Here is a 23,686-nt window from a genome sequence, read left to right as displayed (position 1 = left end):
GGTTTAAGTACTCTTTTATGAGATAAAATTTTAATGGTTCTAACAGAAAATGGGAAGGGCTCAAATTTTCAAAAAAACCCAAGACTAATTTTATTCTGACACCGGAGAAGAATGATGAACTTCTCCCCATTCCAACCAGCTAGACAGAAAATGAACACACATATGGCACGTTGGAAAACAGTTTAATGATCACTCACCAAAATCCATAGAACTTTACATGTTTACAGGGACAAACTTTTCCACTACTCTTGCTTTCACTGTGTTTTTCGTGGTAGAGTATCTCAAGTCAAAAGTTTCTGGTTGTTTCATCTACTTAAAACCCAGATGGAAGAAACAACCTAAGTCATAGCAACTACATGCTTCAGTGTGAAACTGTCAAAGCTCTCCTGGAAAGGTTTTCTCTCTGAAAGCAGCTTCCCTGTCTAGAAGATGCTTACGGCCCACGTACCTTCTTCCAACTGGCCAAGAAACAGTTCAATGCCTCAAAATGCCCAAAGAAGTCCCAATATTTAGTCAAGGCAAGTATGAAACAGGCTGCATGCCTTTGAGATGCGATGAATATCAGAGTTCCAAGAAAGACATTAAAATCATCATGGAATCCTTGGAGGACTGAGATACTAAAGCACCAGTGCAAAAGTCTCATGCAGCAGCAGGTCTGGAACCAGCGCTTCTTCCTTCAGTACCAGGCCTTTCTAGGCTTTGGTCTAGAAGAAGATGATTTTTTTGTGCTTTGAGTTGGGGATCTGCCCCTTGGACTTTAACCTCCGAACAGCCTCCCTCATATGTTTGGGTTGGAGTGGTGGCATTTCTCCCCACTTCTCACACACATCCAGTGCTAAACAGAGGACAAGAAGAAAAGTTTCGCTGTCAAAGAACTTCATATTACATAATCCATTTGAATCCTGTAATTTTCATTAACCCTTCTGAAGCTTGCTAAGGAAACCAAGACACTCCCTTCTTTAGAGAATGCTATAAAACACATCACGTTAGCTTTAGTATATCCTATCAGGCTTTATCATAGGCAATAGTTTAAAACATAACTTCTGCTTAAAAAAATAAAACATTTCATTGATGAGATTAGCAATACACAGCAGCCAGGTTCTTTCCTTGACGGACAGAGGGCAGCTCCCATGGGTCTATAACATCGGGGACAACTCCTCATCATACCACACTGGTCAGGCCCCAGTGATTGCTTTTCTTTTGTCTTTGATTTGGCAACAGAATTGAGCAAAGTCCATTGGAGAAAAGTATGAAGTATGTTTCTGTCACCCTGGGCTGGGGACAGGCATCCAGAAAGGAGATTTCCCAGATGCTTCCTTGCCTCTGAGTATTAAAACTTCTGAGGAATAATGGTCATGCTCTCCTGAATACAAGGTGCCCAACTTGGTCAACTACTAGTGCAAATGCAAACTCCCACAGTGTTTAATAGGTCCCTTAGTATAGATACTCTTGAAAATAAGACCCCCAAAGGTTCAATCCCGTATGTGTATTAATAATACTCACCTTCTTCTACCACCTCCCCGACGAAAACCTTGGAAATACCAGACATAGCAATAACAACATTCTGAGACACAGAGGTGCCCGTGATGGACTGGATCAGCTTGAAAGGAGGACAAAGACCATGATTAATATAGTCAAGAACTGGCTTTGGAACATGGTACCCTTAAGAGTTTTTTTTTCCTAAAAAAGTGTTTGCTAAAGGCTGGATGCTGAAATGAAGACTATTAAAACAAGGATTCAGGTGTATAGTGACCTATATGTCAAGACCCTATCCCTGGAATACAAAACTCCAACTGATTATTGAGGGGCATGTTATTTTTATTTTCCTGCATGAATGATCCACCACCTTGACTAACACCCCACTCAAAATGCTAATGGACATAGCTCTTGTGTCTAGTTCAGCTCTCACATCAAATGGAAATGAAGTGTGGTAGTCCATCCTTACCCTTTTAATGGCTGCCTTAGGGAAAGCTGACCGGCGATACATTTCATAACGGTTCAGCTGCTCCTCCGAAAAGGAAGAAACCAGGATTCTAGACAAAGATTCAGGTAATTAAGTTGGCTTACAAGAACAAATGCTTAAAATGTATTATCACATCAATAAAAGCAAGTCTCAGACAATTAGAAAATAAATTTTCGAGGGGTCAATAGCATTAGGTTTGGTGCTTACAAGGAATGAAGATAAAGCATTTTTACTCTTTTTTTAAAAATTTATTTATTTGACAGAGAAGGAACACGAGCAGGGGGAACAGCAGGCAGAGGGAGAAGCAGGCCTCCCGCAGAGCAGGGAGCCTGATGCAGGGCTTGATCCCAGAACCCTGGGATCACGACCTGAACCAGAGGCAGACAGACGCTCAACAGACTGAGCCACCCAGGCGTTCCACAGCGTTTCTACTCTTAAGGAACTTGAGAAAAAGTGAAACACAACTTCCTTTCTACTTCATTAAGAACAAAAACTTAAACAACAATGTTGGGTCACAGTATACTGTACTATCTAGATTGTACAGGTTGTTTTCAGCACGTGGCTCTCTCTCCCCATAACTCTACCTTACTACATATTGATGGTAAAAATTTGATACATAAATTTATATTCAAACCAGTAGTTTTCAACATTAACTGACTTGGGGGAAAATGTTTGTAAAATATATGGAAAAGGGTTAATACTCTTAATACTTTCAAATAAATAAAAAGATGGCTATATTAATTTAGAAAATGAGCAAAGGACATGAACAGGGAATTTACAAAAATACCAATGGCCAATACAGAGGAAAAAATTAACTATTATTAACTAAAGAAATGACAATGATAAACTAAAATAAGATAACATTTTTCATGAATCAGACAAATAGTATAAAGAATGGTACTAATAAGAATGGGAGGACAAAAACTCATACCTGCTGGTAGAGTGTGAAGTGAAACGACCTTTCTGGAGAAGCATTTGGAAATGTGTATGAAGAGCCTTTGAAAATATTCATACTGTTTGAACTGGCAATTCACTTCTAGGAGTTTATTTAGGAAATAAGTAGACAAGTATGCAAAGATGTGCTCAAAGATACTCATCATAATGTTGTCAAAAGAAAAAAAAAAAACTACAGGGATTGATTAAATTATTCACCTGCATAATGGAATATAATGCAGCCATTGCAACTGATGATTTATGGGCATATTTACTGACAAAATATTTAGTTATACGTATAAAACATTAAAAACAAGTCTGAGGGGTGCCTGGGTGGCTCAGTCGTTAAGTGTATGCCTTTGGCTCAGGTCATGGTCCCAGGGTCCTGGGATGGAGCCCCACATCAGGCTTCCTGCTCCCTGGGAAGCCTGCTTCTCCCTCCCCCACTCCCCCTGCTTGTGTTCCTTCTCTCACTGTGTCTCTCTCTGTCAAATAAATAAATAAAATCTTTAAAAAAAAAGTCTGAAAACAACAACAACAACAAAATAAACCAAAAACACCCCCAAGTCTGAAGAAGTATATAATCAAATATATATCCAGGGTTAACTCTAGTGGTGGGATTAGAGGTAATTATTTTTTTCCATTTTTCTGTACTCTGAATAATTTGCATGAGCCCATACATCTTTTACAATCAGAAAACACCATGAGGGGTGCCTGGCTGGCTCAGTCTGGTGGAGCGTGTGACTGTTGATCTTGGGGTTGTGGGTTTGAGCCCCATGTTGGGTGTAGAGATTACTTAAAAATAAAATCTTAAAAAAAAAAAACAAAAAACCCCCCCAAAACCCAAAAAACCACAATGAAGCTACTTCCATTTAAAAAAATGTTATGACCTAGATATATAATTAACATGGAAAACACTCACCCTATATAATGTGAAAAACAGGTTACAAACAGTAACATCTTTGGAAAAATTTATTTCTAGATATATATATGTGTATAGAAAGTGTCTTGGAGACTATACACCAAAATATTAACAGGTTTTTTTTTTTTTTTTAAAGATTTTATTTATTTATTCATGAGAGACAGAGAGAAACAGAGGGAGAAGCAGGCTCCCAAGGAGCGGGAAGCCCGATGCGGGACTCGATCCCAGGACCCTGGGATCATGACCTGAGCCGAAGGCAGACGCTTAACCATCTGAGCCACCCAGGCGCCCAAAATATTAACAGTTTTTATCTCTGGTGATAAGATGATATTTTTCTTTTTACTTATTTATGTTTTCTAAAATGTAACATAAGGTATTATTTGCTTTATCTTCTTTTGAATATAAAAAAGGAAAAAAATTTAAAGGCCAAAAAAATTTATTAACTTTGTATGGTCAAGTTAGAACCTTGAAATGGGGAAAAAAATCAGAAAGTGACTTACTGCATCTTTTGAATCTCATCTTCATCCACTTTTTGCTTCTTCTCTTTCTTTTCTTTGGTATCTATTTTCATTTTTTTGGCTGCAGGAGTAAGTAAAGATGAGTCTTCCCTTTCAACTGCTGTTAAATCTGAGATGTCCTGACTCTTGAGCTGAGAAGATGAAAGAAACCCCATTATATACGTGGCCTACTTTCCAGACTTGGGTAAGACCTCATTCTTATTACAACACAACAAACCCATTATTCAATAGTTTTTTGGTTCCAAACACTGGCTGTATCATCATTATGTGTAAGATACACTCTCCTAAAGAAGTTTATAGCCCAGCTGTGGAAAGAAAACCAGACAAATAATCCAGTGTTCCAGTTTAGCTATGATCATAGCTCTAGTATGTTTACAAAGGAAATGATATGCCAAGGATCATGAAAACCACTCCCCCCCTTGAGCCCACTTTCCTGACCTCATTCTTTAGAGGGGATATCAGAAAAGTCCTCTCCATCCAGCCAGCTCTTCTGCCTCTAAATCTATAGATCTCTTTATTGCTGATGATTCCATCTGGAAAGAATATTAAAAAGGAGGCACCTTCTCATCAAAACAGTGTTTCTTTGAATTTGGAACTTTTAATAATTTTTTTTAAGTAACCTCTACCCCCAGCATGGGGCTCGAACTCATGACCCTGAGATCAAGAGTCGCATGTTCTACCGACTGAGCCAGCCATGCGGCCCTGAATTTGGAACTTATAAGTGAGCTTCTCCCATGTGTAGTGCTCTTTTCTTCCTATCTCTCAATTCTACTGTATCATGCAAATATTTATTTTTCATTGCTAGACTGAAAACTTTTTGAAGATAGGTTTGTCTCTTATTATTTCTCTCTCCCCACATAAGCATTTAGCATAGGTTTACTCATGCTAGATTAATGTCTGTTTAATAGCAATTAAAATCAAAATCCAAACTTCACCCCCTCTACCTTAATATAAAATCAAAAGACATAACAAACCTCATTAATGGGATTTAACCTGTTTTCCCTAAAGAGGAACTCATATGAACTCATACAGGAATATGAGGGGGGTAGGTGAAAGTGAAGGCAGTATACCTTTAAAAAACTTGTCAATTTCTTCTCTAGTTATCTATTTAATACATGTTTTCTAACCTCTCTGTGCTTCGGTTTTGGTGATTTATATTTTCCCTAAAAATAAGCCATTTTTCTTAGATTTTCAAATGTATTTGGCCTAAACTTGAACATCAAATATTTCTGGTTCTGTTCTTTTATTTATTTATTTATTTTAAAGATTTTACTTATTTGAGAGAGAGAGAGCACAATCAGGGGGAGGGAGAGGGAGAAGCAGGCCCTCTGCTGAGCAGGGAGCCTGACCTAGGGCTGGAATCCAGGACCCCGGGATCACGACCTCAGCTGAAGGCAGATGCTTAACCGGCTGAGCCACCCAGGTGCCCTGTTCTGTTTTTTTTTTTCTGGTTTCTTGAGTTAGGTGCTTATTTTCAGAATCTCATTAATAATAAAAATATATAAAGCTATGAAATTTTCTTTAAATAAAGTTTTTAAAGGCCATAGAATTTAATGTAGTGTTCTCTTTATTTATTTCTTTAATCTAAGGGCTAGTTAAAAAATAGTTTAAAATATCCAGATGCTAGTTTTTTGGGAGGAGTGGGGGTGGGGAGAAGTTTTTTTGGTTAATTTTAGGTCTATTGCACTGTACTAACAGGATGTGGCCTGTTTTGATTTCTACTTTTAAGAATTTGTGTTTTTCTTTGTGGTATGGTATATGATTTTTTTTTTTTTTAAGGTTTTATTTGAGAGGGAGAGAGAGCAAGTGAGAGCACAAGAGCAGGGGCAGGGAGCCCGATGCGGGGCTCGATCCGAGGACGCTGGGATCATGACCTGAGCTGAAGGCAGATGCTTAACGAACTGAGCCACCCAGGCACCCCTATATGATCAATTTTTAAAAAGTGTTTCAGATAAAAAAAAATTTATCTTCTGTTGGGTGCAAATTTCTGCATGTAGTAAGCTCCTTATGGGACTGAGACGATTATTCAAATCTTCTCTGTCCTTCAGATCTGTTTTAAAGGTTCCTTCTTAAAATAGTTTCATCACATTTTTCTTTTTCTAAAAGTCCTTACTTTATATGTTTTGATGCAACTTAATGCTCTGGAAGGCTGTTTCTATTTAATCCAATGTCCTCCCCCATGATCCCTTTAAGAAGAAGCTCTAAGACTCCAAGATTCTAGCTCTAGAAATGGAACCGAGAGAACACTGAGATTCTGGTCCCGCGAATGATGCTCGGTTAGGCAACATAGCTGAACTCTTTTCGGGTGGCACAACTGATGGGTTTGGTGTATTTATGCTATAGAGAGCCTTGGACATTAGCATCCAGATCACTGGTAGTAGTTAAATGTCTGAAGAGGGTAAAAGCGTGGCTAATCCAGTAACTCCCTCGAAGTCTTCCTTGACGATTCTGCAGTGTATAATGACAAAGTTATGCTTGAGCAACATCTAGGAGAAACCATATTTCGGTCAAAGGGGAACTAGGAATCCTGGGTTCTAGCTCTTGCACTAAGTGTTAGTGTGACATCAGATCCCAATTTCCTCACCAGGAAAACCAAGAGGCTATGTCAAAGTCCCTTAAGGGCGCCTGGGTGGCTTCGTGCGTAGAACATGCCGCTCCTGATTTCACGGTCGTGAGTTCAAGCCCCACCTTGGGGGTAGAGTTTACTTAAAAAAAAATTCTCTTAGAAGTAGACTTGATATCTAAGGGATTAAAAGTATTAACCCAATGGCTGGATGTCTAGAACCGAACCAGCATTACAGTTTTGTCTCCTCCCTCTCCCCACCCACCTTCGCAGATCTAAAGGGAGTCATGGTGAGTTCCAGTTATCTTAGATTGGCAGGGACCAACCAGAAAGCCGGTCCAGCAAGCACTAACAATCTCTGGCCTCATCAACGCTGCTCTCCCTACCTCGCCTTCTTCGGCCGTGGCTTCTTTCAAATCCCCATCTCCGTCCCCATCAGTTTCCTCCGGGATTCCGTCCGTGTCGGTAGCGCCGGGACCCCCGGGAGCAGCGGCCGTTTCATCTGACTCCCCTGTCTCTCCTCCTTTTTCCGTGGGCGACTCGCAGGCATTATCCATAGCAGCAAGGAAAAGAGGGGAGAGATCGCAGTCCTGTCAGACTCTGGAGCTCCCGACCTAGAGGCATACAGCAGCCCACAAGCTTACTTCCTGTTGTCGCGCTATGATAACATCACTCCTACGGCTCCTCGGAGGGGACAGTTGGAAGCATGCGCAGAGGACTTCAGGGCTCTGTTTCAAGTCTGATTTGGTGGCGGTTGGAGAGGGAAGATTGAGGGTACAGAATTCAGTTTGTGGATTTTCCTTCCACATTGGGAAATCAGCATTTGTAAAGGACAGTTGTGGTTTTTACTGAAGGACTTCCTCCCCTCCTTCTGCCTTCCTAAAAGCGTAGTTAACTCCTTAGTCCGCTTTCTTCAGAGTAAAGTTTAGGGACGGGAGAAAACTCAATTACGTTGTACGCCCGTGTCGTGGGATGCGGCTATCTGGTAAACTTTTAGGCAGGGACTCAACCTCGTACATTTCAATTGGGTAGAGACCGTGGACCTGTGTGAATTGCCAGCATTTCCCTTGGGTTCCTTAAGCACCCTAAAAAAAAAAAGTCATATAGCTTGAACAGAATTGATCCAATCCATTTATTCACTCCACAACTGTTGAACGCCTGCTTCGAGCTAGCAACAGTTCTAGTAGTAAAAACATACAGTTTCTACCCAATTAAGTGAGTTTTCCAATTCACCAGTACTCAAGATCGAGGTCGGTTTCGCAAGCCTGACTTCTTATGTCAGTTTTGTTAATCTCATCAAAAGTAAGAGGAAGCAAATCCTACTGGGATGGGAGGTCTTTTCTTTGCATATTTCGCTTTAACGAGCCATTTCAGAGATTGGGACCATGAAGAAGTGGAGATATTTTTATTTAAAAATTTTCCTCTCTTCCCTCATTGAGGTACGGAGCGGGGCATTTTATTCACCTCTGTATCACTAGGTTCCCACATCCACCACATATTTAATTTATGCGTGCTCAAAGAATGGGCTTGGAAATGTAGGTGCGCGTTACCATATTTCTCTCTTTGTTTCTACGCTGCCTGGGTGAATTACCGTATTTCCTGTCCTGTGGGCTCCCAAAACCTTTGGGGAAGGAGCGCACTTCGAGAGGCGCATACAGGTGGTCCCGTTTGTTCCCTTCCCCCTGTACAGCGAGTAACTACAAGGCGCTTTCCTCTTGCCCCTGGAGTCCTATCTCCGCAGACCCAGGTCCATTTCCTGCAGACCAAAGCCACCTGTACCCGCCGGCCGAGTCCCGCCCAGCTAGGTGGGCAAGGGGGCGGGGCGCGGGGGCGCGGTGACGCGTGACGCCAGATCCCGGAAGTGACGCGCTCCTGGGGAGAAAAGGCGGGGGGGAGGGGGGTGGTGTCCCCGGCCGGTTTGGGGGGTGCGTTGCCCGGAGACGGAAAGTTTGGGAGCGGGAGCAGCCTCCGCCGCAGCCCTGGGAAGGGGGTCCAGGGGGCGGTGGCCCTGGGGATGGGGAAGGAGCAGGAGCTGCTGGAGGCGGCCCGCACCGGGCACCTCCCGGCCGTGGAGAAGCTGCTGTCCGGGAAGCGGCTCTCCTCAGGCTTCGGGGGCGGCGGCGGCGGCGGCGGCTCCTCCGGGAGCAGCGGCGGCGGCGGCGGCGGCCTGGGATCCTCGAGCCATCCCCTTTCCAGTCTGCTCAGGTGAGTAACGCGCCGGGGCCGGACAGCCGCCTGGAGACCCCCTCTCCCCCGCGCGTCTCCTGGGTCTCCAGAGAGGTCCGCGCTTCTGAGACCCTGGCGGGTGGGTTTGCTGGGTGCCCCGGGTCGAAGGCGGGCGGCCCACGGGGAGGAGCGCGGGTGTGGGTCCGCGCGGAGCCGGGCTCCGGTCTCGCATCCTGACCCGGCTGCGGAGAATGGTGGGAGTGCCCGGGTGGCAGCCGCCGCCGCATGGCACAGCCCGGCTTCACCCTCGCCCGCTGTCGGGTGCCAGCTGTCGTATCTCACAAGCCACTTTAGAGCAAAGGAATATTTATTTTAAATCTCCCTCACCTCCTGCAGAAACTCCCACGCCTTGCAGAATCTCGCCGCTCCCCTGGAGGAAATTCTCTTGATTCCCTTCTTTTGGGAACTCGGAACCTTCCACCACGCTCCGCAGGACCTGGCTTTTGTTGTTTATATTAAAATTGTGTCTGGATTTATCACATTCAAAGCGTTCATTTAGTCCCTCTTGTGCTTGAAGCTCAAATTCTAGTTCGTTGTAGTGAACCTCATTGGATTAGTCTGCTAATCCTGCATATGCAGGATTCATCAAGGGGTTTATTCGTCAAGAAACAAAGCTTTAGAAAGACTGGTTTAGGAAACTGAGGGGTGCTTTAAACTTTTCTGAGATCTGTTGTTAAACACTTGAATCTGGAACTGTACGGATTGAGAGAGAAAGGTCACTTTTGCGTGGCTTGGGGGGGGAATTGGACGTGCTTTGTCAGTGTGAGTAAAATGTGTTGGTTCAGCAGCACTTTCACTGCCTGTTTTCTTTTCCTTCCTTGTTCTTTTGAGCTTTTTAAGAAGTGGAAGTTCATTTAGAAATGGCTTCGTTGGCTTTTGTTTCCCCGTTAGTTTATTCAGTTACTTCGAGTGAGCTTGGACCAAAGCAGCCCAAGGATCTAATAAATTGTTAGGTATTAAGCACTGGGTACAAGCCCATGTCTACACAGGAAGATTTTTTAAAAAGTAGTATAAGAGAAGAACTCTCCCCAGGAGTTCTTTTGGGGAGGTTAAAACCAGTGCTATTTGCTGCCCTTTATCCAGCCCCTGGAACAATGCTGTCACACAGTTAGTACTCAGGATTCTTTGAAAGAATAAAAATATCAATTAGAGGATGACAGATTTCTAAATAGGATGATGGTGGTACTGGCAGTAATTGTTAGTAGTTCGGAGAAATGAGACATAACTTTGGGAATGAGATAGAGACCAGAGCTTCCAGGAGGAGGACTTCAGCTCGCTTTGAAGGATGTGAGGATTTAGATTGGTGAAGTACAGTGAGAGCATTCCAGGCTGGCAAGCCCTGATCAGAGGCACAGAGCAGGAAAGGAAACTTATCTGGTGCTGGTGGGGCACTACAAGAACTTCCTGCCAGGAGCCTTGAGTGGTTGGGCGTGATAAAGGTAATAATAATGAATGAGTACACTTCCATCTTTTAGATTGACTTAGTCTTTCTTATGTTTATATTCCCAGTCCCTGGATCAGTGCCTGACAACTTATGGGTGTTCAATAGATGTACTTTTTTTTTTTTTTAAGATTTTATTTATTTATTGGAGAGAGAGAGAGCACAAGTGGGGGGAGGAGCAGAGGCAGAGGCAAAGGGAGAAGCAGGCTCCGCACTGAGCAGAGAGCCCTGGGATCATGACCTGAGCCGAAGGCAGACGCTTAACCAACTGAGGCACCCAGGTGCCCCTCAAAAGATGTACTTTGAATGCATGCATTGGGTTTCGAATCTTCCCTGGGTTACTTTGGTATTTCTGCACTCTGATGTCTGAGAGATGAGGAGAAAGACTATAGAAGTTTGGAGGTGCCTGTCTCTATTTGGTTGAATAATGTAGCATTTGGAGGGTTGCCGGAGATACCTTAACCCCTAGTATAACCTGCTGACATGAGAAACTTCCAAATATCTCCCACCTTCAAGTATAGGTCAAATTACTCTTACTGCTCACACTCAGAGACTGTTGAAATTTTTCTGAGGATTTAGCTGCCATGTAGTTAAGCAAGACTAGGAAATGTTTGTTGACCACAGTGTTTTTACTTTGGGCCTCATACTAAAATGTCCAGTCTCTGTCATAAAGTGTGCACGGTGTCTCCATTTCCTTGCATAAGAGAGCTGACTCCTGACGTGCTCTTGTGTCTGTTACGGAGATGGTAGGTGGCCCAAGAGCTTCCTTAGCCTCTCATCGCTGGGATTCCTAGGGGCAGGGAGGATCTTCAGGCACTAGTTACATTAGGTGTGTCATTAATTAGAGGTGATTCTGGTTCAGCCTAGTGGGAGATTTCTGAGCAAATGACACTCTGTATTTAAATAGTCCGTAGGTCAGCATGTCCTCCCATTTTAGGTTTGGAAATAGTAGAGGGTAGGCTCCCTATGCCCACACTCCTCACCTCCAAGGACCCTTAACAAGAGCTGTGGAATCCTAGCTTCAGATCTGGCCTTTGCATTAGCTGCCGTATCCTACCCTTACTAGTACTGCCAACCGTAACCTATGTTTGTCCCTCTGTTTGAGTGACCAAGTAAAGCTGGCTAGAATGGGAGCTTACAGCTGCAGTGGATATAAATGTTCTAAACCACATGTGTGTTTGTCTGTTCATCTATTTATGACCCCCCTCCCCTAGTTCCACAAAGGTTTTGTGTTTATTCTTAAGCTACAAAATGCTCCCTCTTTCACCCCATCTCTTTATTCTTACACTTCTTGGGCTTAGGTCTTAACTTCTTAAAGCCCTCCCTGCTGACCCTAATACACACAGATCTCTCAGGCTTCTACTTCTTTGGAACCCATTATCTGGAGCGTACAGTAGCTCATCGGCTCATACTTTACTTGCCTAGTTTTCCTAGTTTATTGCTTTGGCCTGTCAGTATAATGTTTACATATAGTAACACTCACCAGTTGAGAACATACCTGAGAATCAGAAAGTTAGCAAAAACTTTTAGGAAAAAAGAGTTGTTATAGACTTACTTACTGCACATTTATTCAGAGGCAATAGAGTGTAATGTTCTGCAGTCAGACTGCCTGAATTCCCAGTGTGCTCCCAGCATGCACTAGCTGCTTGATTTTATACAAATTACTCAGCCACTTGGAGTCTCGATTTCTGCATCTGTAAAATGGAGACAGTATTGTTTGCCTTATAGGTATCATCTTAGACACTGTGTGTAAAATACTTCCACATTTTCTGGCACATTGTAAATGCTCCCTGTTAGCCATCCTCAGTTCAGTTCAGCCCATACAGTTTTGCCATACTGCCCCTGCTGTGTACAAAGTACCATGCCAGATATATTATAAATGGTGTTCTTTCATACTTGGGTATGTGTTTTCCGGGCCATGGCAGTTTAGAGACAATAAATAGGGGAGAGGGCCCGCTTAGGTAGGCCCATTAGTGCTGTTCATTTATCTAGTGTTTACCTGTCATCTGCTTTGTGCCAGGCCAATTGCTAGATGCACTGTAAAGTTTATCTCAGACCCAGCACATAGTAGGTACTTTATCAAAATTAGCCCCTCTCCTGATGCTCTCCTTAGCCCCTTTACAGCATTTATAGCAGTATGATGTCTGTGTGACAGATTGACAAAATAAGAGACAGAAAAAGCAATTAAAATCTATCAGAATTTTTCCCACTTTTTAGTAATTTGAGACTTTTTTTTTTTTAAGATTTTATTTATTTATTTGACAGAGAGAGAGACAGCGAGAGAGGGAACACAAGCAGGGGGAGTGGGAGAGGGAGAAGCAGGCCTCCTGCAGAGCAGGGAGCCTGATGCGGGGCTCGATCCCAGGACTCTGGGATCATGACCTGAGCCGAAGGCAGACACTTAACGACTGAGCCACCCAGGCGCCACCGTAATTTGAGACTATTAACATAGATGTGTGTAGCCCTACACACTTCCTTAGGCCCTAGGCATCATTGTACTATAGCTTAGTGCTCTAATTTCTGTTTAGTATGACTCTTAGCCATCAGATACAGATTAAATTATGTTCAGTGTAGCATGTTAATGAAAGTAAGGAAAACATGTTTTAGTTTTTTATCCAAAATGATTCAAATATAGTTTCTGTTACTTAAAAAGACAAGCAGTAGATTATTTAGAAAGCATAGTTACCTGAAAGGTCTAGTCCTAGAAAGGTTCTGGATGGCATAGATTTTGCTTTATATAATACGATATCATTTTCTGATTGTTGAACAGATGTATGCCTTCAGTCAAGTACCTTGGAACAGGCACTGTGTTAAACTTCTTTTTAACTCATGGTATTTTTCAGCCCTGCACACAAATTCTCATGTAATTCAGAGTTTGATATGTTGATGGTCATACTGAAACTACTAATTTCCAGGAAAGCGAATTCTATATGAGAAGACAGTAAGATTTGGGTTAGAAGTGAATTCTATCAACTAAAAGGCAAAAAGACCTGAGAAAAGGAAATGTTACAAGAAAACATCATATATTAAAACTATGTTGAATTATGAGCTAAATACTGGTATATGTGAACAATGTAGAGTGAAATGCATTCCTGAGGGTTCAGAAGCACAAAGAAACTAAACCAAAGGTTAGGATTGAGGAATAGATTGTGTTATGGTTTAGGAGAATTCTATACTTAATTTCTTAAGCATAAGAGTGAATAAGAAAAGAAGCCAAGGAGGCTTACTGGAGAAATTGGAAAATTTATAGACAGTAGCAATAAATGTGGCTATAATTAGTATTTACTCTACCTTTTGGGGTGGTGGGGGGAGACTATCTAGAAATAGCCACAGTTTGCCAAATATATGAACTATTTTCTGAAATAAGAAATGAAGAATGAAAACTTTTGAAAAATAGACCCCACTTTGGGGACAATAAAAAGTTCTTCCAATGTCAGAAGATATGACAACATATTCATTGTTTTTAAAGAAAGATTCCTAATATTTATGTCAGGAATTCAGACTTAAAAAAAAAAGAAAGTGGTTAACATAACCATTCCATTAAAATGGTCCTTCATTTACCCCCCAGAATGAATGTGTAGCTTGGAAACAGTAATGGCAAGACAACTTTTCTCATGCTGACCCTGTTCTGTTACTTTTGTCCTCCCGTGATGGCAGATTTTCTTTTGAATATGCCTAATTTGAGCAAAATGATTTTAACATCCTAAGGAAGAGGACAACGCTGACCAAGGATTGTAGAATGCAAGGTCCTGAAGCAGGATCTCATGGGCTTGTGTGATCTAAGTTCTCATTCTTCCAAGAGAATGCAACAAAACAAAAACAAAACATTAGGATAACAGTTTTCTAGATCTTACACTAAACCCTCTTAATTCATTAAAAATGATTTTTAAAGACCTTCTTAATATATCTCTTTTAAGTATGATTTTATTGGGATAATGGTCCTTTTCCTTTATTTTGGAATTGCTGTGCATTTTCGCTTTCTTTAAAGCAGAATATGACTGTGTGGTTATTTTATATATAAAAATAGTGCTTATCTTAAACTGAGTAAGGCATGTACTTATAATTTAACAGAAGTTTGAAAAGTCAGACATCTCCCTTTTTCTGAATTCTCCAATTGAAGTTCAGTTTTTACTGTCTTAGTTACAAAAATTAGAGACTGGAAACAGTGAAACAGTCTTGTGGTCTGCAGAATTTGATTTGTATCCAGTTAGCTTCAGCATGTTCACTTGTCCTGGGAGATTATGGTCCCAGCGAAAGTTGCTTCCTTGGTCAGAAAAATCCCTTTAGAAGTTTCTTTTTTTCTTCTTGATTTGTTCACCCCAAACAGCTGTGAATTTTGGTTTGCAAAAAGGAAGTCAATGCTATTTCTACCCTAGTTTTCAGGAGGGAAAGTAAATTACTGGGTTTTATAGCCCAGAGACACCAAGGAAACCCCAAAAGTAGATAGTGGAGAGTTTGTTCTTGGAAATGTCAGGCTCTCCTGTGGCTAGGAACTTGGTCTCTTCTGGACAGCTCTCAGAAAATGTTCCCCACACTGATTTCTAAAAGATTACTGGGAGATTTTCTGTGGTATAGAAAATTATATTGTTACATTCATAGAACATCTTCAAATAACTTTGGTGTGGTTAGAGTTAATGGTAGTAATACTAGAAATTATATGTTACGGCTTCGTATTTATCCTTTGTTAGTAATTTGTAGATCAAGTTTGTTTAGTTTACAAATCAGAAAGAGTTTTTAAAACAAGTCAGTTGTCTCTGCTTTACTTGTGATGTTATTACCACTATTAAAAATGGTGGAGATGATCCAGGAAGCAGAACTGCCCCCTGGCTTGCTTAACTGGAGAGGCCTTAGCATGGCTGCTGAAGGTCAGGCTCTGACCCAACTCTGCCTTGTGAGTTAGGCAAGTTACATAACCTCTCTGAGCATCTGTATCTTCATATGTATAATGGGCCTGGGATATATCTATTTCCTGAAGCAGCATCACATGAGCTAAAATATGGAAGGCACATAATGCCTGGCACATGCCAAGGACTTGGTAAACCTTGGCTGCTAAAATCATCTGATGGGAGCCCAATGCTTGCCACCCTTGATTAAACTGGAATGATAATCCTGTTAAAGGACATATTTTATATTGATGCCATTTAAAAATGTATAATAATTGATAGCAGAAGCTGCCAAACTTTTTAAATGTGAGTTCCATTTTTAGAAGCCTAAAAATGGTAATGGCGGCAAATTACAAATGATATAGGTCCACAATCTTTTGTCTGAAACCTTGGGATTTAGTATCCAAAATTTTGGGGTTGTTGGAGAGTAATAGTGAGCCCCTAGTAGAATCTGGGTCAACACTCTGAAACCTTGTATTCCTGCAATGAAATCTGTCAATATTCACACTAGAAGGGATAAATATGAAGCAGCTCTGTGTCAGTTTAGGGCAGGTTTTGTACCTAAACAAGTTTGCCACTAACTTTATAAAATTTATTTTTAGAGATTTTTGGATATCTGAATTGTGAATAAGGGATTATGGATCTCTGTATTTATTATAAAAAAATTTCTAGACAGATGAAAGCACAAAGAAGAAAATAAAATCATCTGTAATTCCACCACCTAAAGGAATTAACTGTTGCAATTTTGGTGTACATTCTTTGGTCTTTTTTCTGTGCAATTTTTTTTTTTTTAGCAGAAATGACATTGTTCTGTACATACTTTGTCTCAAAACTTCATTTAATATATTATAAACACTTTCCTATCATTTTCTCTTCAACCTCATTTTAAATGAATAAGTGGTATTCCACAGTGGGTATGGACTGTAATTCATTTAATCCCTCCTCTGCCATTAGACATGACTTTGATTTTAGTTTTCTGCTGTTGGAACAGCACTGGGATGTACTGTCTTGTATATAACATTTTGTGCATACTCATGCTTATAACATTTTATATACTCAGAATAGTAGGTGTAATTTGAGTATTCAGCCATTGCAAAAATCACACATGCAGTTGTATTTGAGAACTCTTACAATAATTCTAAGGCCCCTTACATCTCCTGGATCCTTCTGATTGGAAAGTAATGGCTTTAAGCTATGGCTGCTAAATGCTACTTATATTTAGAAAGTTACCTTTGTGCAGGCATAGGACTTTTAATGGTCAAGTTGGGGCCTCTCGGGTCCTTCTTCAGAGGTTAATGTTTAGAAGGGGGCCATTAATAACATAAATGCATGAAGCAGTATGCCCCAAGCAAAACAAGACAAAAGCCATTTTCTTTTGTTCTAGCTTTTATAATGGGAAATTTCAAACATACAGAAGTCAAGAGAATAAAGTAATGAATCCTTGTGTACTATATGTACTTGTAAGACAGTTACCAGCTTATGACCAATTTTGTTTCTTTTAATCAGCCCTCCAGCTAAATTATTTTGAAGACACTCCTATATATATCCTTAGTACATATCTTTAAAAGATAAGGACTCTTTAGATATTCACACTACCATATCACATCTAAAAAATGGCAGTTCCTTAAAATCATCAAATGTTTAGTTACAGTTCAAATTTACCACATTGTCTAAAATAGTTTATATTTTACAGCTGGTTTGTTCAAATCTGTATCCAAACAAGGTCCACACATTGTATTCATTTGCTATCTCTCTGTCTCTTTAAATCTGTGGGTTTCATCTCTGTCATTTTTTCTCATTTATTTGTTGAAGAAGAAGAGGTATTCACCCCATTTCCCACAGCCTAGGTTTTGCTGATTGCATCTCTGAGGTATCATTTAACATGTTCATCTGTCCCTTGTATTTTCTATAAGCTGGAAATCAGATATAGAGACTTGATCTCATTCAGGTTCAAAGTTTTTGGCAGGATTTCTTCCTGGGGGTGTTGTGTACTTCCTTCATTTAATCTTTCTTTTTTGTGATGTCGGCAGACATTGGAGATCACTGCCTAGATCCAAGATTTAATTAAGAGTTGGCAAAATGGTGATATTTCATTTCTATTTTGCCTTCTTCACTTATTAACTAGAAGACTTTTTTTTTTTTTTTAGGGAGAGAGAGAATGGAAGTGGAAGCAGGGCAGAGGGAGAGGGGGGAGAGAGAATCTTAAGCAGGCTCCATGCTCAGCGCAGAGCCCGACACAAGGCTTGATGATCTCACGACCCTGAGATCATAACCTGAGCCGAAATCAAGAGTTGAACACTTAACTGACTGAGCCACCCAGGTACCCCCAATAATAACCTTTAAAAAATGTGCTCTGAGACACTTAGACTGACAGTTTTACTTTACTATGAAAAGCAGTTAAATTGGTTTATAATGAAGAGGGGTTGTGTGTGTTTGTGTATTTTACTTGAGTGATATTTCTACTCAGAGTCCCCCAGTTTGTGCTGGTTCATCTGGCCATTTGCAAATCAAATGTTCTAATCTTTGAGAGTGTAGATTATATAGTTCAGCTAGCTTCTAATCTTTTTTCTCTTTTTAAGTTTTGTGCTGGTCTTAGATGGCCTTATAGATGACAAAGCTGTAAAAAAGATGGCCTAGGGACTTGAGTAATCAAATTTGTTAGGTTGCACTTTCGTTTTGTTTTTTTTTTAAGATTTTATTTATTTATTTGACAGAGACACAGCGAGAGAGGGAACACAAGCAGGGGGAGTGGCAGAGGGAGAAGCAGGCTTCCCGCCCAGCAGGGAGCCGGGATGTGGGGCTCAATCCCAGGACCCTGGGATCATGACCTGAGCCGAAGGCAGACGCCCAACGACTGAGCCACCCAGGCGCCCCTAGGTTGCACTTCTGGAAGACCAATTTTAAATGGTGTTTTCCCACCAGCTTTATGGGTTGTCTCTAGTTAAGAAGCTAGATGTGTCAAGCTGAGTTGTTACTTAGATTATTCAATCTTGTTTGTTACTCAGTATGTTTCATGGTGTTACACTTTTTACATGAAGGTTGAAGAGACATTGAAGAGTCCACTGAATTTTCTTTTAAGTATATCAAGCACATTTCTCTGTATACTTATTGTTGATTTCTCTTATTGCATTCAGAGTTCCCATTCACAGCTCTGATTTTGAGTTCCTGTTCTGACATCTGTGTATTTTCTTTGCTTGGTTTGGAGCTCAACTATATACAAAAGCATTTCTTTTGTTATATTTTATTCATTGGTTTTATATATTGGGAGTGGGGATGGGTGGTTCGGGTCTGGGTGCTTCTGCCTTGGCCCAGATTCCCCCATTGACTAGCCATACAAATGCTACATTATAGTCAATTTAAAAGTGATAAAAGCAGCACGTGGAACCATTTGTTTTTTCCTTTTTGACAGTTGTTGGGACAGTCAGCATTCTGCTTTAGAGAGATTTTGACCTCTGTTAGGCAATGACAGCATCCGGCGCCATTATACTGACCAATTTCCTGGCACTTTCACGTGGGGCTCTCAGATTCCTTAAAGAGCATTTTCATTAGTTAAGATGAAAAAATGAAAACAAAAGTAAGAGAAATAAACTGAACTTCTTTACTCAGAAAGGAAAATGTTTCTTAAAACACTTCAGCTTCATTGTTCTAAGCAGTTATCAACACAGTTGAGTTGGATGGTGCATGATTCTTGCAAGACTGAGGCTGTGGCTCTGTCCCCATGTGATGGGGCCCATCCTTTGTCGTGATTACACTGCATGCTTATCCCTGCCAGTGGTGACTAGAGGCAACATGATGTATGGAGTCAGTCAAGCTTTTTACTGTGCCTGGAAAAGCAGCTCCAAATGTATGTCCCACTAATAATACCAGTAGTCAGCATTCATCGAACATTCACTGATAACTGGAGTAGTAGCATTGATTTTTGCATTTGGAAGGCATTATCAAGTGCTTGTCTTTACTGGGATTAAGAAAGTAAAATTTTTTATTGTCCATCCTGTTGTGCATTTCATGACTTTCAGCTTTGCACGTGTACAGTTAGAACTCCTAATTAGAATAGTTTTCAGTCACAGCAAAAGTTTAAAATCTCAGGGATTTTGATTTTTTTTTTAGGGAACGTTCTATTTTTAAAAATTGGAACGTCTCTATTCTTACCTGTGAAATGTAGACAAAGTGGTACTGTTACTTGAGGTGTCAGCTATTATAGAAAACACAAGCTAGTTTATTTGGAGGTGGTACTTTATTTAACCTCAGAAAGATCCTTCTTAAAGGGGGTTTTTGCCTGTGTCACAACCCTTTTTGTCTGAGTGAACCAGCCTTTTGACTTTGTTTTCCTTTCACCTGAGTAAGCATTCATTGTGATTTTCCTTTGTTTCTTTTAAATACAATCCATTTCTTGAGTTATTTTACCTTTTGAATTATAGTCAAGATCCACTTAAAAGAAGTTCAGTTACTGGGAAAGCTTACAAAACAGATCAGTTCAGGGCTGTTTATCTGAATCATTGCAAGATTCTTAGGCTTTCATATGTTTGTTTTTAGATCTTTAGCTCTTCTCTGGGCCTAGAGAGGAACCCCAGTCCTGGCTTTGTTTGTAACTCTCCGTGCATTGTTCCCCGCTCTTCCTCTGATGCAGTTTGATAAAGTCTGTGCATTGATTGACTCATGTCCTGGTTGGGTCCAGCTACCTGATTCTTGCTTCTTGAGGTTGTCCCACTGCCATGATAAAATTTTTGCAAAAGCCAGCCCACATTGCAGTATCTGGGGTAGTTAGCTCACAAGTTAATTCCCAACAGCTCAGAGTTGTTGCTGTAGATCATATTGTGGGTGGGTATGTACATGTGTATATGGGAGAGGGATAGAGCACTTCATACTTTGCTTTGTGCCAAGAACTTCACATCTGTATTTTCTCATTTACCTTTATAATATGCCTAGTAGATAATTATTGTTGTTCCCATTTTGCAGATGAAGAAGCAAAGGTTTGGGGACAGGTTAAAGTCACCAGCACAAGGCCACACAGAGGGGTGCAGAGCCAGGAGTCTCTCTGGCTCCAAAACTGTTCCTTGCTTATTAGCACTCCATGTGACCACTTGGAGAATTTAGTCTCTTTGGAGGAGATTCAGACATCACATACTATATGCTTAGGTAATATTTTACCAAAAAAGATGAATTAGGCGTTTATTTATTTTAATTTAATAGTTGCTTTTATAACACTTACTTTGTGCCATACACTCTCCTAAGCACTTTATGAATATTAACTCCTTTTGTTCTCATGACAACTCTTTGGGAAAGGCACTAGTATCTTTGCCATTTTATTGATGAGAAAACTGAAACACAGAGAAATCACATAGCTTGCCCCAGGTGGTAAGTTAGGAAGTAGTAGAACTTGGTTTTGAACCCAGGCAGACTGGCTCTGGAGTCCTTGCCCCTTAGTTTTTATGCAATTGGGGATTCTTCCTTTTATCCGAGAATGTAACACAAAATCCCTTTGGAACACGTTGACTACCTAAAGTGAGAGGCTTATTAAAAAACAAACAAACAAAAAAAAACCCATTGGCAATTTCCCTGGAATATAGGAAAATTAGATGAGGGGAATGTCTTTAAACTTATGCCAAATAATATATTAGTTAAGAGGATATAGGGGAGGGCGCCTGGGTGGCTCGGTTGGTTAAGCGACTGCCTTCGGCTCAGGTCATGATCCCGGAGTCCTGGGATCGAGTCCCACATCGGGCTCCTGGCTCAGCGGAGAGCCTGCTTCTCCCTCTGACCCTGTCCCCTCTCATGCTGTTTCTCTCTCTCTCTCTAATAAATAAATAAATAATTAAAAAAAAAAAAGAGGATATAGGGGAGGGGCGCCTGGGTGGCTCAGTCGTTAAGCGTCTGCCTTCAGCTCAGGTCATGATCCCAGGGTCCTGGGATAGGGCCTCGCATTGGGCTCCCTGCTCAGCGGGAAGCCTGCTTCTCCCTCTCCCACTGCCCCTTCTTGTGTTCCCTCTCTCACTGTCTCTCTCTCTGTCAAATAAATAAATAAAATCTTAAAAAAAAAAAAAAAAAGGATATAGGGGAATGACCCGCAGCTCACGAAGAGGAAAAAGCCTCTCATATTGCTTCTTTCAAACTTTTCTTCTAGGAAATTCCCATCTTCCTCTCAGGCAGGTTAATGCATTCATGAATTCCATGTGGGAGAAAATTCAGCCTCCCCCACCCCCCTTCCCCAAGTTCAAAGTGATAAAGATTTGTTTTTGGACACATGACTGCCAGATGTACCACCAAGGCCAAAGTGTATGCAAGGGAAGTAAATCTAAACAATTGGCAAGAAACCAGAGGCCTGTGTATCTGTAGTTATTTCAAACTCTTGCTACCCACTCAGCTTTTTAACAGTTCTCTCCACTCCTCCTACCTCATTAGTGATTTATGACCAAATATTTTATCTCATAATAATTAGTTTGTCCGTAAAATGATTTTCAGAGAATATTATCTGGCTAGTTCAAATGATTGTTGATAGTAGTTTGAAGCCTGGGATTTGGAGATAGGAGATGTTAGTTTCCCATAATCCTTAGTGCTTTAATCTTCACAGTCTTGTGATAGAGGTATTAGTGACCACTTTACTGATGAGATTCAGAGAGGTTAAGGACTGAGGTTTTCCATTTGGGCCTTTAGAGTTTATTTTGTGTGGAGATCATGGCTAACAGAAAGAAAGATATCTTGAGTCCCCAGGTTGTAGACGTAGAAGGGAAATGTAGTATATTCTATATCCTAGTTAAACAGCTCTGAAAACTCCTATGGGTCCTATATGCTTAGCAATAATAGACGAGCTCTATTACTTTTTACCTACAAATACAAATACCTCAGATACTAAAATTGGCAGGGATTCCAGATTTGCTACATTTTAATCTGTTGCTGTCTCATTATTGTATGTTTAAGACTTACCTGGAGAATAGTTTTCTTGCTAGTCACTCATCAGCAGCCCTTTGCCATCTTTAGCAGACCCAGAGCAGACTTTCAAAAAGGTTTTTAAGTCAATGATTCAGGACTTAGTGCTTCATTTTCAAGTTTAACTGTTTGGTTCATTTTTTAATTTTTAAAGATTTTTAAAATTTTATTTATTTTTTAAGATTTTATTTATTTGAGAGAGAGAGAGAGAGCAAGCGCGAGCAAGCGAGTGCGCAAATTGGGGGAAGGGGCAGAGGGAGAGAGAGAATCTTAAGCAGGCTCCATGCCCAGCACAGAGCTCAATGTAGGGCTGGATCTCATGACCCTGAGATCATGACCTGAGCTGAAATCAAGAGTTGGATGCTTAACTGACTGAGCCACCCAGGTGCCCCACCCACCCAGTGGTTGGGTTGGTTTTTTTTTTCTTTTTTAAAGAAAGAGTGTATGAGAAATTAGGATCCAGTACTTTTACTTATTATGCTTCGTCAATCAGACTGATAGAGCTTTTTCTTAATGTCTTTTCTTTACCTATTATGATCTGTTAGATGCATTATCTTCAGTTACCATCACTTCTGTTTACCTCTCTTTAATATTTTACCTCTCTTTAATATTTACTCTTTTGTGAACCGTATCATTAATTTACAGAGAGAACTGATGAAAATTGCAGCCCAGGTATACTTTAGCTTCTCCTCATTCATTTGGCAGGTATTTATGAAGACCTAATTCTTTTGAGTGAGTTTTCATAATCATTTAAAAATACCTGTGTTTGCTGAAAAGAATGTGTATGTAATTGTAAATTTTGTATAAGCTGCTGGTACTAACAAAATGATCTAGTAGAAGGTAAACCCAAGATTTATTTTGTGTGTGTGTTGGGGGGGGGGGTCCCACTGTAATCTATAAAATTGATTGCTTATAACTGACATTTTTTTATCTTGATATTGATGCTTTTGAACTGGCTTATTGTGGGCTTTGGTCATCATTCTAAAAAACCAATTTACCTATAAGCCACTTCTTTAAAAGTCAAATAACTGGGTAGAAATACACTTTTTTGGTGGATCGAATCAGCTGTGAGTTCAGACCACAAGTCTGGGTCTCTGAAAAAATGTGAATGTTATTTAAAAACATAATGACCACCATTTAATTTATTTATATGTATATACACACATAATTTTTTTCAAATTTCAAGAAGGTTTTTAAGTCAATAGCTTTCCCATTGCGAAGGTGTTATCTGATTTTCTTTTGGTGATGAAATAAGAGGTTATATGATGAATCTGGCTGGCATCAGGTTTCCTCATTACCAGATACTAGGGACT

The 23,686-nt window shown here is 40.6% G+C and overlaps 2 protein-coding genes across 3 annotated transcripts in view; one reads left to right on the top strand and one right to left on the bottom strand.

Annotated features, from left to right (window-relative positions):
- Nucleotides 1-166: 166 nt before the first annotated feature.
- On the bottom strand, nt 167-7,557 carry TAF11 (TATA-box binding protein associated factor 11). Of its 2 annotated transcripts, XM_021684592.1 has the most exons (5): nt 7,286-7,557; nt 4,319-4,467; nt 1,946-2,033; nt 1,504-1,600; nt 167-835 (listed from the first exon to the last, which is right to left on the bottom strand). In XM_021684592.1, exons 1-5 carry the CDS (start codon nt 7,454-7,456, stop codon nt 705-707), a joined length of 636 nt encoding a protein of 211 aa, XP_021540267.1. In that variant the 5' UTR covers nt 7,457-7,557; the 3' UTR covers nt 167-704. The 2 variants fall into 2 exon arrangements, with proteins under 2 accessions (XP_021540267.1, XP_021540268.1); XM_021684593.2 differs by lacking the exon at nt 1,504-1,600 and having other exon boundaries at nt 309-835; nt 7,286-7,543.
- A 1,356-nt stretch (nt 7,558-8,913) lies between these two features.
- Nucleotides 8,914-23,686, top strand: part of ANKS1A (ankyrin repeat and sterile alpha motif domain containing 1A) — a 181,711-nt gene continuing 166,938 nt past the window's right edge. Inside the window, exon 1 of the mRNA XM_044917661.1 lies at nt 8,914-9,104. Coding sequence (XP_044773596.1) covers nt 8,914-9,104 — 191 coding nt within the window. The remainder of the gene's footprint in view (nt 9,105-23,686) is intronic.

This window comes from Neomonachus schauinslandi, chromosome 8, assembly GCF_002201575.2.
Source record: "Neomonachus schauinslandi chromosome 8, ASM220157v2, whole genome shotgun sequence".
NCBI classification, from domain to species: Eukaryota; Metazoa; Chordata; class Mammalia; order Carnivora; family Phocidae; genus Neomonachus; species Neomonachus schauinslandi.
Note: the sequence above shows the minus strand (reverse complement) of the source record. Positions and strands in the feature narration are given on the sequence as shown.